The sequence below is a fragment of the Papaver somniferum genome, chromosome 10, assembly GCF_003573695.1.
Source record: "Papaver somniferum cultivar HN1 chromosome 10, ASM357369v1, whole genome shotgun sequence".
Taxonomy (NCBI): Eukaryota; Viridiplantae; Streptophyta; class Magnoliopsida; order Ranunculales; family Papaveraceae; genus Papaver; species Papaver somniferum.
The window spans coordinates 22,632,626-22,649,161 of NC_039367.1; the positions used below are offsets into that span (position 1 = coordinate 22,632,626).

General features: G+C 37.4%; 1 protein-coding gene across 4 annotated transcripts; it reads left to right on the top strand.

The window, feature by feature from the left end:
* Positions 1–3,740: 3,740 nt before the first annotated feature.
* LOC113317421 (F-box protein At3g07870-like) lies at positions 3,741–7,865 on the top strand. 4 transcript variants are annotated; one of them, XM_026565541.1, is made up of 3 exons: positions 3,741–5,353; positions 7,402–7,476; positions 7,655–7,865. In XM_026565541.1, the coding sequence occupies exon 1, from the start codon at positions 4,156–4,158 to the stop codon at positions 5,290–5,292; it is 1,137 nt and encodes a 378-aa protein (XP_026421326.1). In that variant the 5' UTR covers positions 3,741–4,155; the 3' UTR covers positions 5,293–5,353; positions 7,402–7,476; positions 7,655–7,865. The 4 variants fall into 4 exon arrangements, with proteins under 4 accessions (XP_026421326.1, XP_026421325.1, XP_026421324.1 ...); XM_026565540.1 differs by having other exon boundaries at positions 7,051–7,476; positions 7,655–7,679; XM_026565539.1 differs by having other exon boundaries at positions 7,084–7,476; positions 7,655–7,679.
* The last annotated feature ends 8,671 nt before the right edge of the window (positions 7,866–16,536 follow it).

The following is a 16,536-nucleotide window of genomic DNA, read 5'->3' on the forward strand; positions in this document are numbered from 1 at the left end:
TTCGGTCTGCACAATATCTTGATCCTTATTGGTCGAAACTAAACCTAGGATAACTAGGAAATTAGTTCATCATGGAACTAGTAGGAGCAAATCCTACCAAAAGTTGGAAAACAAGAAATAAAGAGAAACTGGGGCAAATAAAGGCAGCAGCAAAAAGGGGCGCGGCCACGCCGCTTGGTCGACCGGTTTTCCCTAGCTGGCGCTTCCCATGGTCGACCGGCCATACCCCATATTGCTTCATGCCGACCACTCTTTCCTACCGACCAATCAAATTGCTTTAAATGCACAGCCTACACTTTTAATTAAAAGTAGAATTTGGCTGGTTGACACACTTAATTCCTTAAGAAGTAGAATCTAGACTGTCCATGCCAGTCTTAAAAATGATCAGGGCCACGCGATTTGGCCGGCTGATTTAGCAAGCTTAGCAGACTCCTGACACGTCCGAACAAGCTCTGTGGTATACACCGGCGGGCCTACTCATGCTTTAACCAATCGGAATCCTCCCAGCTTGCATTCAGAGCCACGAACCGATCGCTCAAAGTAGGTTGTTTGCGCGGCTCAAAAACCCCAATTTATGTTAGCGGCAACACATCATTGCCGTAAAATGATCTCGGATGTCCAACTTCTCCGGCCGAATCAACCGGCCTAGATCTTGTTAGAGCACTGCTCGGTCGAACTCGCATACGTTGCTATCTCAAGCATGTTTGTCAATGTTAGTGATCAAAACTATAAGTCTTGATTTCTAGCCTATTTATAGATGTCTCGGACTAGGGCATAGATTGTGTAGTTGAGCTTAGACTTCACGTCATTCATCATTTGAAGACGAATAACTACTAAGGGGACCTTGTGGAACTTCATCGATAAAATCTATGTGGAAACTGAAACTCATCTATCACTTGGAAAGTCTATTTCTACTCTATCTCCTATATTGAGACATAAGTCGTACTACGGTATAGTTTTCTATATAGACATTTGAGATTTCGAGCTGAGTTTATCTCGCTTACATATTTCTCGAAATATGTATTGGCAAGCTTTCGCTTCGACCAAGTTCATCTTATATCATGTGAAAACTGCCGAGTAACATCTTACGTGGTTTGTCTGATACAATCATTTGATGTAGTCTTGGAATGTTTCGTTATGATTATTTCAATATCTTGAAAATTACTTTGATGCTAACAGTGTGTGAAAACGACTATTGTCATCCTCTAAGAAAGTTTTAATGATTTAAATAAGACTTTAGAACACTTAACAATTATTGGATATGTCATGTTGTGCACTGTTGCACATATGTAATCCATGTCCGGGAACCATAGTATGCGCACCCGTTTGCGTACCTGTTGGTTTGAGAAATCCTGGAACCTAAGTATCCGTACCCGTTTGCGTACTGAGTACAGGTTCATGTGCGAGAACTTATGCTGGGATTGAAAGTTCACGTACCCGTTTGCGTAATGGCGAAACACAATCTTGGTCCGGGTATTTCAAGTATGCATACCCGTTTGCATACTTGAAGGTTAAAGTTATAAAATAGGTTATGAACATGAACATAAACATTTATATAATAAGGAATGCGATCTTTGCAAACCGTGGCTATAATGTTCACGAATTGATTCTTGTATAAGTACTTTGTACGATAATGAATCAATCTGGTTTTGTTTCAATTTGTTCATAATTAGATTCATTTGATTATCTTTCATGATTGATTGATCATCATATTTGATCTATAAGTGTTAGACAAATATGGTTAAGTTAAAAGTGTTCATACGGCAGACTTCGGTTAACTGTTATTGAACCAACTCAATATACACGTTTAGCTACAGTTACCCATATCTAAATATAAGAATATTTCATTTGTGTGTAACAATCTAAGACCATCTAAAGGTGGAGATTAATTGCTTAAATTCTAAGCAGTCTTAGCTTGAATCATCAATCGAGTTTTCATCTAACGGTGAATATTGAATGCTTTCTTACTAAGCTATTGATTGTTTTAAATGAATCTAATTATGAACAAATTGAAACAAAACTGGATTGATTCGTTATCGTAAAAAGTACTTATACAAGAATCAATTCATGAACATTAAGCCACAGTTTGCAAAGATTCATTCCTTAATTCATAAATGTTTTAGTTCATAAGTATGAAAATCATACATAACCGTTTATAGAACTTAACCGCTGAGTTCGCCAACCAGGTACGCGAACAACAGCTTCAGACCTTGGCTTAGTCAAGCCTTTCGCAAACCCGATCGCGAACAAACCGTCCCGGACCCAACTTTGGTAAACCCGTTCGCATACTAGGTACACAAACAAGAGTTTTGGACTTTCTCAGGTGAACCCGTTCGCATAATAGGTATGCAAACAATAGTTCCGGACCTGAAACGTCACAAAATAGTTCGCATACTAGGTATGCATACCGTGTTGCCTCCAGACATTAGGTAATTGTTCTAAACTCTCATTTCAATCATTGAAGCATCCTTAGAAGACGATAAAGGTAATCTCACACATACCATTAGCTTCAAGTAATTTTCAAGTGATCGAATGATCAATACGAAACTTCCCAAGCTAACATCAAACAACTGTCTCACATAAATCATTTAAGATGTTCAAGGTAATTTTCACATGATCATCTTTTGACTTAATATTTAGTTTCCAACAAATAGATTGTTTCCAACTAAACTTGTCAAGAATACGATGAACATAGTTAAAGCAAAAAGCTTCCAACACATATTTCGAGAAAAAGATAAGCGAGATAAACTCGGCTCGAAATATCAAATGTGTATAATGTAAAAGTCTATATAGCTATACGACTCGGTATCATTAGAAGATAGAATAGAATAGACTTCTAAGTGATAAATATGTTTTAGTCTCCACGTACCTTTTGTTGATGAAGTTCCTCCAAGCTCCTCAGTATATCTTCGTCTTCAATTGGTGAACGCCATGAAGTCTAAAACTCAATTATACATTCTATCCTAATCTGAGACATAGCTACAAGTAGACTAGAAATTAAGTATATAGTTTTTATGAAATAAACTTGACAAGCAAGCTTGAAATAGCAACGCTTGTGATTTTGACCGAGCAGTGCTCTAACAATAGCTGCTACTACTTTTTTCGGATCCCTGATGGGTTGCAGGAGTGACAAATACGCTGTTTTGAAGACAAGACAAATTATTGCTAGTTGGCTGTGGGAGAAAGGAAATTTTGAAACGTTCCGAAAGGGCAGTTGTTTACTTTGGGCTTTATGAAAAAATAGAAATGACAAAGTCTTCAACAACAAAAATCACTCTATACCATTACCAGGTATTATTAAAGAAGCCAATTCATGGTTTTCCTATAGCATCTGTGTTCCCCTAAAGAAGAGACTCATAATCTGAATGTTCATCCTAAGAAAGTGGCCGCTAAATGGAGACCACCTGATGGTAATTGGATTAAACTAAATGTGAACGCTACTTATGAAGACTTCGAATTTGGCTGGGCTGTCCAGAGATGCTCAAACCAGTTTTGTAGGCAGTGGTACTGGTTTCCAGAATGTTCAAAGTCCTGTTGAAACCGAAACAATGGCCGTTTTGTTAGCTACAGAGGCAGTCTTAGTGGGATGACAGAGAGTTATCATTGAGAGTGACGCAAAAAAGGTAAAAAGGTCATGTTGGTTAATGGGCAGGTATAGTATGGAGACTAAATGATCTCTTCATTCAAATCAGAGTCCTAGCTAAGAAACTGGCAAAAGTCAATTTTATTTTTATCAAAAGAGATGGGAACATTGTTCCGTTCTCTGGCTAAGTTCGCTTTTGTTCACCATTCTAATATGCGGTGGCTTTCTTCCACACCTCCTTCTTGTATGTCGATGCTTGTTGAAGACGAGAATTTTGTGGCTTAGTTCTCTTCCTGGTGATCCAGTGTACCAAAAAAAAGAAAAGAAAAAAGAAAAAAAAAGAAAGTTCAGTTTACAAAATCCACCCTAGTCATATACGTCCGGATACACCTATTAACCAGACCAATTCCCCCTCATCGGATGGTAAGGTACTAACTTTAACAACAGATTGGGGGTGGAATTAATAAGAATTTCGAGCTGTTGGGTACAAAGACATACATATCAATATTCCCAAATTTTTCGAACCCTAAGATTTATTACTGCTGCTTAAAATTCTTCACTCAGATTGATTAATGGGGAATTTGAACGATCTCCCAGCAGATATTTTAGTCGACATCTTAACTCGTCTACCTACAGAATCCATTCTACCCTGCAGATTAGTTTCTAAATCATGGAAAAATCTTATTTCTCGTCATCCATGCTTCTCTCAAATGCATTTAAGCCGTCTCCAACACACCGATGAAAGTTTTCTTATCAGAGGTGAGAATCAACAGCTCCACTACTTTGAGTATATTGACGAAAATGAGAAACCTATTGATTGTATTAAAAGAGTCAATTTAACCCCTCCATTTACATCTTCATATATTCTTCTTGGTTCATTTAATGGTTTAGTTTGTCTTTATGGGTTGGAAGATTATACTGCTTGTCTGTGTAACCCTGTCACAAAAGAATATGTTATGCTTCCCAAAATTCATAGAGATTTTGATGATGATGGGTATATTCATTATTTGACCGGATTTGGTTTCCTTACTTCAACTCATGAGTATAAAGTTGTTGAAATGTACAAGTTAAAGACAGACCTTAATGTTCTTTTGGTTGGGGTGTATACTGTTGGCAATGGTAATGGGTGGAGAAGTGTTGGGAGGTTGGATACCAAATTTACCAAAGTAAATGAAGGAGTTGGTGTCTATGTGAATGGAGCCCTGCATTGGATGGATAAACATAGAGGAAGGATTTTGGTCTTTGATTTGATTAAGGAGAAGTTTAGTGAGTATCTTTCACCACCTCCTTTGAGTCCATACAGTACGTGGTATGATTATACGCTAGGGGATTTGGGTGTGGTTTTATATATTGCTGTAGAAAGTAACTTTGACATCGAAGAAGGCCCATGTTTTGATGTATGGCTACTGGATGACAAGAACGATAAACGTGACATGAAAGAGCAGGCGGGACAAGAACCATTGTGTTGGAGTAAAGTATTTCGGCTTCCGGAAAGAAGACCATTAGCTTTTACCAAGAGTGGTGGTCTCTTATGTTTCAATTGTGCCTCTCTCGGCGTTTATGATGCATTAACTGCAAGCTCGAAAAAGCTTGTGGATTTTCGTCTAATCATTCAAATATTTCCTCACAAGAACACCTTAGTTTCGTTGAAAGAATTAGGAGAAGAAGATACAAAAATTATGGGGTCAGCTGAAGTTGAGGACACATAAAGCTGTCCTTTGCCGACGAAGGAGTTAGCAAGTTGAGATCCCTGGATACACGTAATAACTGGTAATCTTTGCTGACCTTTTGAAGTTATATTCATGTCATTATATACATTTTTATGGGTTTTAACTTGAGATTGCATAAATTTTTTCACATTATCTTAATGAGTATTAAATAAAGCGGACTGTTAGTCTATTTTGTCTTACCACTCTCAATTTTATAGCAGAAGTTTGTTTTTTGTTTTGGATAAGCTATATTTTGTTAATGTGTAATTTGTCGCCTACTTGATCTAGTTGCGACTGTAGGATGTGATGCAGGCTTTAGTAACTTGTCCTGTTCTTATTAATTGGAGTCGAGTAAGTATATGGAAGCAAGATTGTGGAGGAGAGCTTTCCGGTTGTATACATGTGGCAGTCTACTTGCTCTTACTTCTTAGCAATAGATAATTTGGCGATCAAAATTTGGACCTTGACATGTTATCTTAAGAATTAATCTCTTTTATATCACAGAATTGGAAGCTTGAACAGTAGACAACACTAAAGTTTGTCATCATTCATCAATAGTTCAGTAAGAACAATAGAGTCAAGTATGCAGAGTTCTGTGTGATAGTGTGTCATGATTTACGTTTCAACCCTGTTGTTAACTGTAACCAAGTTTATCTTCAGATAATGCTTATTTTCGATCTGTACTGGAAAGCTCAATTCTGCTAGGATTTTCCCATCTTCTTACAGATGGATAAGTTTTATTATAATTGTAGTTATCCACATATTGCATGCCTACATCCTCAGTTATATCAGTTTAACTCTGGGTCAGTTAGATTCCAATTTGCATTATTTTGAAAGGATGTGTTTGTTTACCATGCTGTAGCTCCTATCCTTTCTAGAGTTTAAGCCGTGTCTTAATTTATTTACTTGCAAATTGTCTTGCACCTTCTATTGAGCATGCCCTTCTAAGTTTGTTTGCAAATTATGGCTTCTTTATTATTATTTTTGAAAGAAAAACCAAAGGACTCATTAAAAGCCAGAGGCAAACAGATTACATGAGGATTCTATCTTCTTCTACCTGACTTCTGACACTACTAGGGAGCTGATCTCTCCAAACCTTACTACAGGAGTTACATCTGGCATTAATTGCAGAGCTTATCAGCTGCTTGATTGCCATCTCTATGCTTAAAACAAACAACAACACTACTTCCTAGACACTGAACTAGAGACCTACAGTCAAGAGTAATATTGTGGTCTTCCCATCTTGTGCTAAGCTGATCACAAACAATGCTAACACTTTTATTATCACCTTCTACTATGACCTTCTGAAGCTGTCTCTGGACTATCCATTAGAACTTTTAGCATGACCATTGCTTCAGCTTGCTCCACATATCTAACCCTCTCTACCAACGTCCATGCCTTGACCAATCTACCTGTAAAATCTCTTAGGAGTAGAGCCAAGCCTGTAATATTACAATTAGGTAAAATCGAAACATCAATATTCATCTTAGGACAGTCTGATGGGGGAGAGTTCCAGGTGATTCGACATCTTAGATTCTGACTATTTCTAGTGTTCATTGCTGAAGCTGTGCTATCTTGGCTAATGATGCAGATATTGTTATCTTCACAGAATCTGAAAATTCTGTTTTTAAGACTTATATGATTTATTTTGTTGTTATCAAAAGATGAGCTCACATCTTGTTATCAATTATAAGGTTAAGCTTATCAAACTTGTAAAAGGATTTGTTACTGCTACTCTGACACCAGCTTTTCATCCAGTCAATCCATCTCTGACTTTGTTAGAACTCTCAGGGGAGATGGATGGAGTTCCACAGATCTCTAGCAAACTTGCAGTGAAAGAGCATGTATTCAACATTCTCATCTGCTACAAGTGATACTCTGGAGATTGACATGCCTAGCTATTCTTTGACAGAATGGAAGAATATCATGGAACAGTTCCATATTAAGGAACCTTAGTGTGCCGAAGTTGAAGCCAGAATTTAGAATCTTGTTCCAGATGAACATAGTTGTTGTTGTTAACTTTTCAGATAGCTTCATAATTGGAATTCACCGAGAACTTTCCAGAGTGAGTGAGAGACCACATAATTTTATCTTCATGGTTGATCGCAGGCCTGCTATTCAGAATTTTATCAATCTCTTGATGAGTGAAGTATCTCCGGACCGTTTGCAAATTATCATGAAAAGGTCCAATTCAATCTGTGTTTTTGAGAACTTTTAAATCTTCCCTTTAATTTTAGATTTAGTTTTTCTATTACCACTTGAAGCTTCTCTTTGAATTGTATTCGAAAGCACATAATCTGTGTAAAATGAGACGCATTACCACTGTCAGAGCTTTTCTCAGTCTGCGTTTGTCATTCAGCAGAACCCTATAATCCTCAGCAGGAGCACAAAGGAATGAACCAACAAAGCATCACCAGATCCTGCAGTATCCAGCGTCTCCACCGGGAATCCTTCCACACAGCTCTTCTTGGTGAAGTATCTCCCATTATCCCCATCAGTTACCAACAACAAGTTCAAATCGTAGAACCAAAGTGATAATACATTGTTCTCGTCTGATGCACCCCCTTGGAGAATTCAACCTCCTCCTTGCTAACCTTAATACCATCAGCACTAGCCCACGTGCTCTTTATTATACCTCCATGACAAGCTTCAGCAATAGATCAGAGAGCCAACCTTACACTAGCATAATAAGAAAGTTAAGTATCAGCTTCCCTAGCAGCTCTCATTACAGCCATGTGCGCAGAACGACAAGGTTCAGTGATCAAGCGAGACCATAGTGAAATTTTTTAGCTTGTTTGTTAAGCTCGGATTCTTTTAGCATCATATCTACGGTCGGGAGTGCTAGGGGTGGACCATCAAAATTAGTGTTTTTAGCTTGCAACATATACTGCTTGACCAAAGGAAGGTCTGCTAAGTACTGCGAGACATATATACATATCACATCATCATGAGGGGCCTTTTCACATGGTACGTTCAATTGTTCAAGGATCCTCACGTGGATCACTAAGACCTAGAGTTTTTTATTAAAAAATTTAAAAATGAAGATTAATAATCATGGCTAAATTGGGGCCTATATGACTTAATTGGGGCCTATAGCTAGATGACAAACAGATCACTAGAGATCACTTCACGCCACCCCTTATCAAAATAATTACCAAACTACCTATTTTATTCCTGATTAATTAGTACTAATTAATCATATTAGGGGTTGATTTTGTTTTGGATGTGAGATTAACTAATGTTAGAGAGTTCATCAAAACATCAACATTTTGATTATTTTTTTTCCGTAAAATTTACACAGAATCGGTTTACGTTCATTCACTTGTAAACTAATTCTGGATTGGTATTTAGAATTACCAGAGGACATCCGGAATCGGTTTACTTTGACGTATTTTATAATCCGATTATGAAAATCGGATTTCTCTTATGACACATATAAACCGATTGTTTCTTTTCATTACCAATTTTCATTCATTGCATTATTATTGTAGGATGCATTTAGCACATGCATCAAGACTTTAAACCCCTAGGCGACCCGAGTGGACGAGTTATAGTCTCGTGAGGGTTTACATAGAGGTCTACCCACAAAACCTTTACAAAAACTTCTAAAGCCATCAATCTTCCTCCGACAAAGACGATACCGCATCCAAGTAGTCCGGGTTATCCTCCGGGATTCTATCTGCCAAGAAGTGATAGCTTGCACCGAATGCGAATGCTTCCCCCTTTACTTCCAAGTAGCGCGCTTTCACGATTTCGTTCTACAAAAACACAAAAACAAGCTTACATTTGTTAGTGGTGTTTCGTTGGAAGATAACACAACATGGGATACGTAAAAAAAACAACAAAATTACTTACAAATTGTGCAATGGACAAGGTGAATGGGCGAGTGTTAAAAATCGGAGGTTGGAGAGATAAAAAAGCAAGTATCGCATTTTCAATGACAAGGTGTCTTTCATGGATGGCTTGAACACTTCTTGCGTTAGGATTTCCAAATTCTTGGACAAATTTGTTGTGTACTTTAACCCAAAAGGTCGTTGAATCCTCTCTTTCGTAGGATTGACGTCTAAGCCGATTTTCCGCATACCATGCTTTCGTGATTGCCAAATCTTCCGCGGAGTCGAATGTAACCATTTCTTGCATGTATATGTATGAAATGAGTAGTTGTGGAGTATATGGAGTGAGGGGGAATAAAATGATCAATTTTGGGGCAAATGGGGTCAAAGGGTGAGGTCTCTATTTATAGAGAAAGTCCCAAACGACTATTTTTTTTGAAAAACGTGTAATAACTTGAAATAATCGGTCTTTTAAAAGGACTATAAAACCCGATTGTGTTTATATGCAACAAGGAATCGGTCTTTATTGCGACCAAAGTAAACCTATTAGAGTCATTTTAAATTTTGAATTTTCACCGACAATAATCGGTTTATATATTACCCTATGTGATCCGATTCCATAACATCCAGAAAGATTGACCTGCATAATCGGTTTATATATTACCATATGTGATCCGATTCCATAACATCCAGAAAGATTGGCCTGCATAATCGGTTTACAATGACATATCGAGTAAACCGATTCTTGACGTGTCGGGCTACAATTATAGAGCAACGCATAAATATAATTAAAGCTTCAATTTCATCAAGTTCAACACAAATATCATCCAAAAGGAAAACCTTAAAATAACCACAAGTCTTGTAACTTAAAGTTTTAATATCTATAACTTAAACATAAAAACTTAAACAACAGGAGCACCGGCACCAGCATCACCACCATCAGCAAGAGCAGCAGCACCACCATCAGCAGGAGCACCAGCACCAGCACCAGCATCACCGCCATCAGCAGGAGCACCAGCACCAGCATCACCACCATCAGGAGCAACTTGTACTTCAGCCATTAGTTCCCACATTTCTTGCATTTCTGCATGGACCTCCCTCCCAGATGAAATCATGTTTCTCCTCATCCTGGCGAAGGTGATGACCTCAATAAGCTCTTCAAGTGAAAGCTTATTAATCAATTTCAGGGCTTGTTCAAACCGGGTTTCAGCTCCGAATGCAAACTTGTATAGGTTCCTCACCGGAACTCTTTGTGGTTGCCTCAAGATATCCTCATCGGTTAAATCGCGATTATAGAATGGTAGGTGTCTGAAGTCCATTCTACACAAAAAATAAACAAAAATCAAGTTAACAATCGGTACAAAAATCAAGTTAACAATCGGTTTATGTGGTACATGTATAAAATCCGATTCCGGAAGAAAGATGAAAAGACTATATTAATCGGATTATACATATTACATATATAAACCGATTCTGGCGATGTATTTTAATATTTCATTTCTAAGTCAGAATCGGATAGTGTTAATCGTAATGTAACCCGATTACTGTGCATGCTCTTCATGGTCGGGAAAAAATCCAGAATCGGTTTATTCGATAGGTCAATAAAAACCGATTCTGGATTGAATCAGAGTTTTGATTTGTCAAAAACGATGATTTAAAGATGTAAATCAATAAGATAAGAAGATGGGTTGATGGAGATTTACCTTCTTCTTTGTTGGATCGAAGATCGTCGGAGTAGAGGATGAAAAAAAATTGATTAGGGTTTTAAGAATTTGGAAAGATTTTTTAGGTTTAGGTTTTTTTGATTTTGGATTTACTAAAAATAGAAAGATTAGAATTTATATGAGTGAGATTTAGAAATTAATGTGGGGGTAAATTAGTATTTTTTATAAGGTTTGGGTGCCTAGAGTAATTTGGGGTGTGAGAAAGAAAAACCTATAGGCCCCAATTAAATGGTATAGGCCCCAATTTATCCAAGTTAGTAACATCATAGGATCAAATTCGGAAAACAGTTAAGTTAATTTTGTATCATCTCTTACAGGATTCTTCATCAGTTTAAACCAAAAAGATGACAATTTCCGTTGTTTCTCTTTGATTCCTTTAATATGGACCATTGAAATTTCTTACGGAAGTTAAAGAATGCAAAGTCTTCCGGTTTGTTCAGTGACGGAGCCGGGACTTCCCAGTCATCGGGTCAAACAAAATTGAAATATAGTTCTTGACATACCTAGAAGAAAACGTCAAAAAAACAAAAAGAAGTCCCGCTCTCAAGGATTTTAGTTGGCGGCGCCCATTCTCCCTCAAGGCTAGTTGGAGGCCCACCTCTTGTGTGTCGGGTTTTTTTTTTTGAAGCAAGAAAAATGGATTGATTGAAGAATTAGTTACATAAGTGTGTTCTATCCTTTACAAGTTGAGATTGGATCTCTATAGGAATAGAACTAGACCGGGAGTAACTTACTCTTTTAACTCTAGCTAGCTTGGACAGAATGTTGGCAGCCTTATTCTTCTCTTTAGGAATGTAGTTACATTTCCAAGAGATATTACTAATGAAAAAACTTTGAATGTCTTTAATCATGTTAAAAAGACGCCAATCTATAGGAGAGTTTTTAACCACTGCTTCCACCACAGTTTTTGCGTCAAGCTCGAATTGCACTTGTCTTAACTTTAACGTCTGCGCCAAGTTCACAGCCTCCCACAAACCCTTGCATTCAGCCTGCTCCGCACTTCGCACATATGTTAAATGGATGCATTTTGCTGCTTGTTGCCAACCTGCACAATTACGAATGATTAGTCCTATTCCTACCGAATTATTTAAATATGAACTATCACAGTTAATAGTAACACAACCATAAGAGGGAGGATTCCAATGAAGATTATCACGACAGACTCTAGGACTGTGAGCTACATATTTGTTACAATTGAGGATATGATCTTCAATATAACTTCTACATTTTTTAATAGTCATTTCTGGCTGTGAGATTGTATTGTTGAAGACCTTGTCACACCTAACCGACCATAAACACCAGGATATGATGGCTCTTTTGCACAATTGCTCCGAAGAAATCTTTTTTTATCATGAAGTTCATCAAAGCAGGAGCAAACCCATTCTGAGAAGCTCATTGTACTACTTGTGGACCAACCAGATATAGCAAACCAGACCAATATGGGAAGACTGCAATCTTGCAAGACATGGGCTGAAGTTTCTTGTGAAGAGTCGCAGAATGGACAAATATCAATTACACCTGGTATCTTAGAGCTTAGAATATTTCTTGTCTGAAGAAGATCAGATATTGCCTTCCATAGAAAATGTCTAATTCTTGGCAGAAGTGGAAGTTTCCACAGGGTTTTGTAGATCTTCACCATTCTGGGGATGATAGTGCTAGTTCCATTTTGATCTTCTAGCATCCTCCGATAGGAAGATTTCACAAAGAAGGATCCACTTCTTTGTAGCAGCCAAATTAACCTGTCCTCTTGATTGGAGTGAATTGTGATGTTAATGATATGGTTTATCACTGCGTCCTCAAAAAGATCACGCAGAGTATCTAGATTCCAGGACAAAGAATCTGTATTAAAAAGTTGGTACACATACTTGAAGTTCTGATGAGAAGTGCAACCTTGTTTCGGAAATGGAGGACCCAACAGTTCTTTAATCCATCTTTGCTTCCAAAGAAGAATCTTCTTTCCATTACCAACGCACCAACAACTATGTTTTAGAACAAAAGATAACTCTGAACTAATGCTGCGCCAAGACCAAGTGGAATTTGACTTGTTCTTCAAGTTAAACAAGTCATTATCTGGATAATACTTTGCCTGTAGAGACTTTGTCATCATCGAGTCTGAATCTGAACAGACTCTCCAAGCTGATTTTGATAAAAGAGCTCTATTGAATATTTTTAAATATCTAAACCCTAGCCCGCCTTCTTCCTTGGGCTTTTGAGTTCTTTTCCAAGAGATGACATGATTTCCCCTGCAAGAGTCTTTTTTCCTCCAGTATTTCTGTTGTAAAGAATTCATTGTGTTAATGGTGGAATCTGGGAGTTTGAAACTCGTCATATGGTGAATGGGTATTGCGCTAGTAACATTCTTAACCATTACAGATCTGCCTGCTTCTGATATATTAGTGCCACTCCACTTAACAAGTCTGTAATTCATCTTATCTGAGAGTGAAGCAAACGGGATTCATTTATTTCTCCCAAAAAAAAACGGCAACCCTAAGTACTTTTCGTTTGAGAGACTTAAGTATCTAACTTGAAGAGTGCCATTGATTACTTGACAGGTGTCTGGTTCAATATTGGAACTGAAGTAGACTGCAGATTTCGAGACGTTGATTAGTTGCCCCTGAACATTGAGAGAAAAGAGAAATTACATCAAGGAGTTTATTCACCTGTGACTCATTGTCCTTGCAGGACAATAAACAATCATCAACGAAGAGCAGATGATTTATCTTTGGTGCATAACGAGAGATTTTCATACCAGTTAATTTTCCATAACGCTCACAGTGTGCCAAATATCTTGAAAACTATTCCATGGAAAGTATGAATAAGTATGGTGACAATGGGTCACCTTGACGAATACCACGGGTTGGTTTGAAGCTTGAAGTTGGAGATTTATTGAGCATAATTTCAATATCAGTTGTAGAGATGCACTGTGAGATTAATTGTCTGAACTTATCTGAGAAGCCAAATTTCTTAAGAATGTCTAGTAAAAAACTTCATTCAATCCTATCGAAGGCTTTAGACATATCCATCTTGAGAGCAATATGACCACTCTGCCTTCCTTTCTCTTCATGGCTTGAAATATTTCCTGCACTAAACAAATATTCTCTGAAATTAATCTACCTGGTACGTAGGCAGATTGCATGGGAGAAATAATTGTAGAGATATGTTTTTCATCCTCAGGGGTATAATCTTTGAGATTACTTTGTAGATAGTGTTACACAAAGCAATTGGTCTAAAGTCTTCCGGCTTTTGAGCTACCTGCACTTTGGGAATCAAAGAAATTCTTGTCTTATTCAACTACTTGAGAAGAAAACCTGAATGAAAGAAGGATTGTACTAGCTTGCAGACGTCGTTCTTCACAATCTGCCACTGTGTCTGGTAAAACCCTGGTGGGAAGCCGTCTGGGCCAGGTGAAGTCCATGGATCCATCGTCTCCAAAGCTTGATAAATTTCCTCATCAATGGGTATGGATTTTAACTCAATATTATCCTCGTCAGTGATACATCTTGGAATATATCGGACATAATGGTTTGAAAGTGATTCTTAAGAAGTGCTGAAAGAGAATCCCTATCATTACACCAAATGCCATCTTGAGCCAGCAAAGAGTCAATTCTGTTCCTTGATTTTCTTCGATTCATTCTAATGTGGAAGTACTTAGAATTCAAATCCATATCATTATAAAAATGATCTCTAGCTTTCTGTCTGTTGGATCTAGCTTGTATGTCATTAAGTTTTCTGATTTCTTTCTCTAGCTTAACTACAACCTCTGTATTGGAACCATCTATATCACCAGCTTGAAGATTAGAGATTTCTAGTTGGAGTTGTTCAATGGTATTAGTTATATTGTTGAAGATGCATTTACTCCAATGAGACAAAACATGTCTTGTATTTGACAGTTTATTTGAGAAAATAAAAGCATTAGAACCTGTAAAACTAGAAGACCAAGCTTTCTTAATTTCCTCATAGCAACTATTTTGAGATAACCAATGCTCAAAAAACTTCCAGTTTCTGCCCAGTACTTTGTTGAGTTTACAAAGTTCTAAGAGAATTGGAGCATGGCCAGACCCATTTTGAGGCAGATGGATAATGATAGAGTCAGGGTAGGAAGTAAACCAATTACTATTAACCAATTCTCTATTTATTCTAGATTTAATATGACCAGTGTCATGTTTATTGTTGGTCCAGGTAAATGGGTTACCATAAAATCCTAAATCATTAAGATCAGCATCTTTAATAAGCTCTATAATCTCAGAGGAACATGATTGAGAGGAATGGGTATTTCTATCACTAGGACTGATTGTAATGTTTAAATCACCTATAACAATCCAAGAGATATCTATAGTTTTACTCATTTCATGAATATGAGACCATTGTTTGATTTTTTTTCATGGACATAGGGAGTTCCATAGACACAAGACAAGTACCAAATTCCTTTACTAGGGTCATTCATAACTTTAACATGTATCATTGTATCAATTTTGTCAAGCAAAGTAACTTGAAATCCATCCTTCCGTAGAAGAATAAGGCCACCCGCAGTATCTATAGATGGAACAAAAACCCTATTTGGAATATTTAAAAATTAGTGAGACTTAGAATTCTGTTATCATTTATCTTGGTTTCACACAAGAAAATGATGTCTGGGGAATGAACATGATTAAGAAGCTAAAGATGGTCTCTAGTATCTCTACCAAGAAAACCTTGGCAATTCCAATTTAATACTTTCATAGTGCAGGGGGAATCTAAATTATCAGTATTACTATCAAACAAAGAAAATATGAAAAAGAACTTAATATGAAAAGCAATAAATCTATGAAAGAGAGTGAGTATAGAAAATACCAGATTTGAAGCAGCAACAGCCTCATCCATAGCATGGGAGTACTCCTAAAAAAATTTCATCTCTTTCACCAACCAGGTCATGCTCCATACCATCAAATTCATCAGCAGGATGGATTCCACCAGTATTTTGCCCATAGTTCTTTTGTGTTTCAGTGATCTGCAAGGGTGGGTTCTCCAAAATTTCTTGGTCCTCAAGATCCTCTTCTTCTGTGCTTCTTGATCGCTTAGGTTTTCTGGAATCTTCACGGCCCTCCTCTTGTGCAGCTAGTTTTGCTTTGCTTGCATCATAGATCCTTTGAATCAACAAATCCAAATCCTCACAAATGTCTACACCATACTCTCTAGATAACTCATGAATATAGGTAATGTATTCTTCATTTGTATATATTCTTAGCTTCAGTTCATGCACCATGTTAGCGCATTCATCATTATTATGAGCAACTGTCCAACATTGAGGGCAAAGATTGTGTGGTTGGCGCTCCCAGTGATAGCGCACCCATGTTACTCCTCCAGCTCTTGTATTCCACTAGCCACCTCTAAAAAGTGGTTTGCTAAGGTCAACTTTTACTCTTGCATATATCATGCTACCATAAGTAGGTCTACAATTTTCTGGCTTAGTCTAAATCTTTGGACCTAACTCAACCAAGGTTTCATCTATCACTTGAACTGAGTGATGTTAAGGAAGAAGATTTTTGAACTGAACTGTCCATTCCTGATGGGAGAAGTTCTATTCACTTAACGGAATAGTGTCATCATAAGGAAGAAGGTTAAGATGAGCTTTACATATATTCCAGGGTGACTTTTTAAGAACTGCATCCATTCTTTCTTTAGAACCGAACTTAAACAAGAAAATGTTC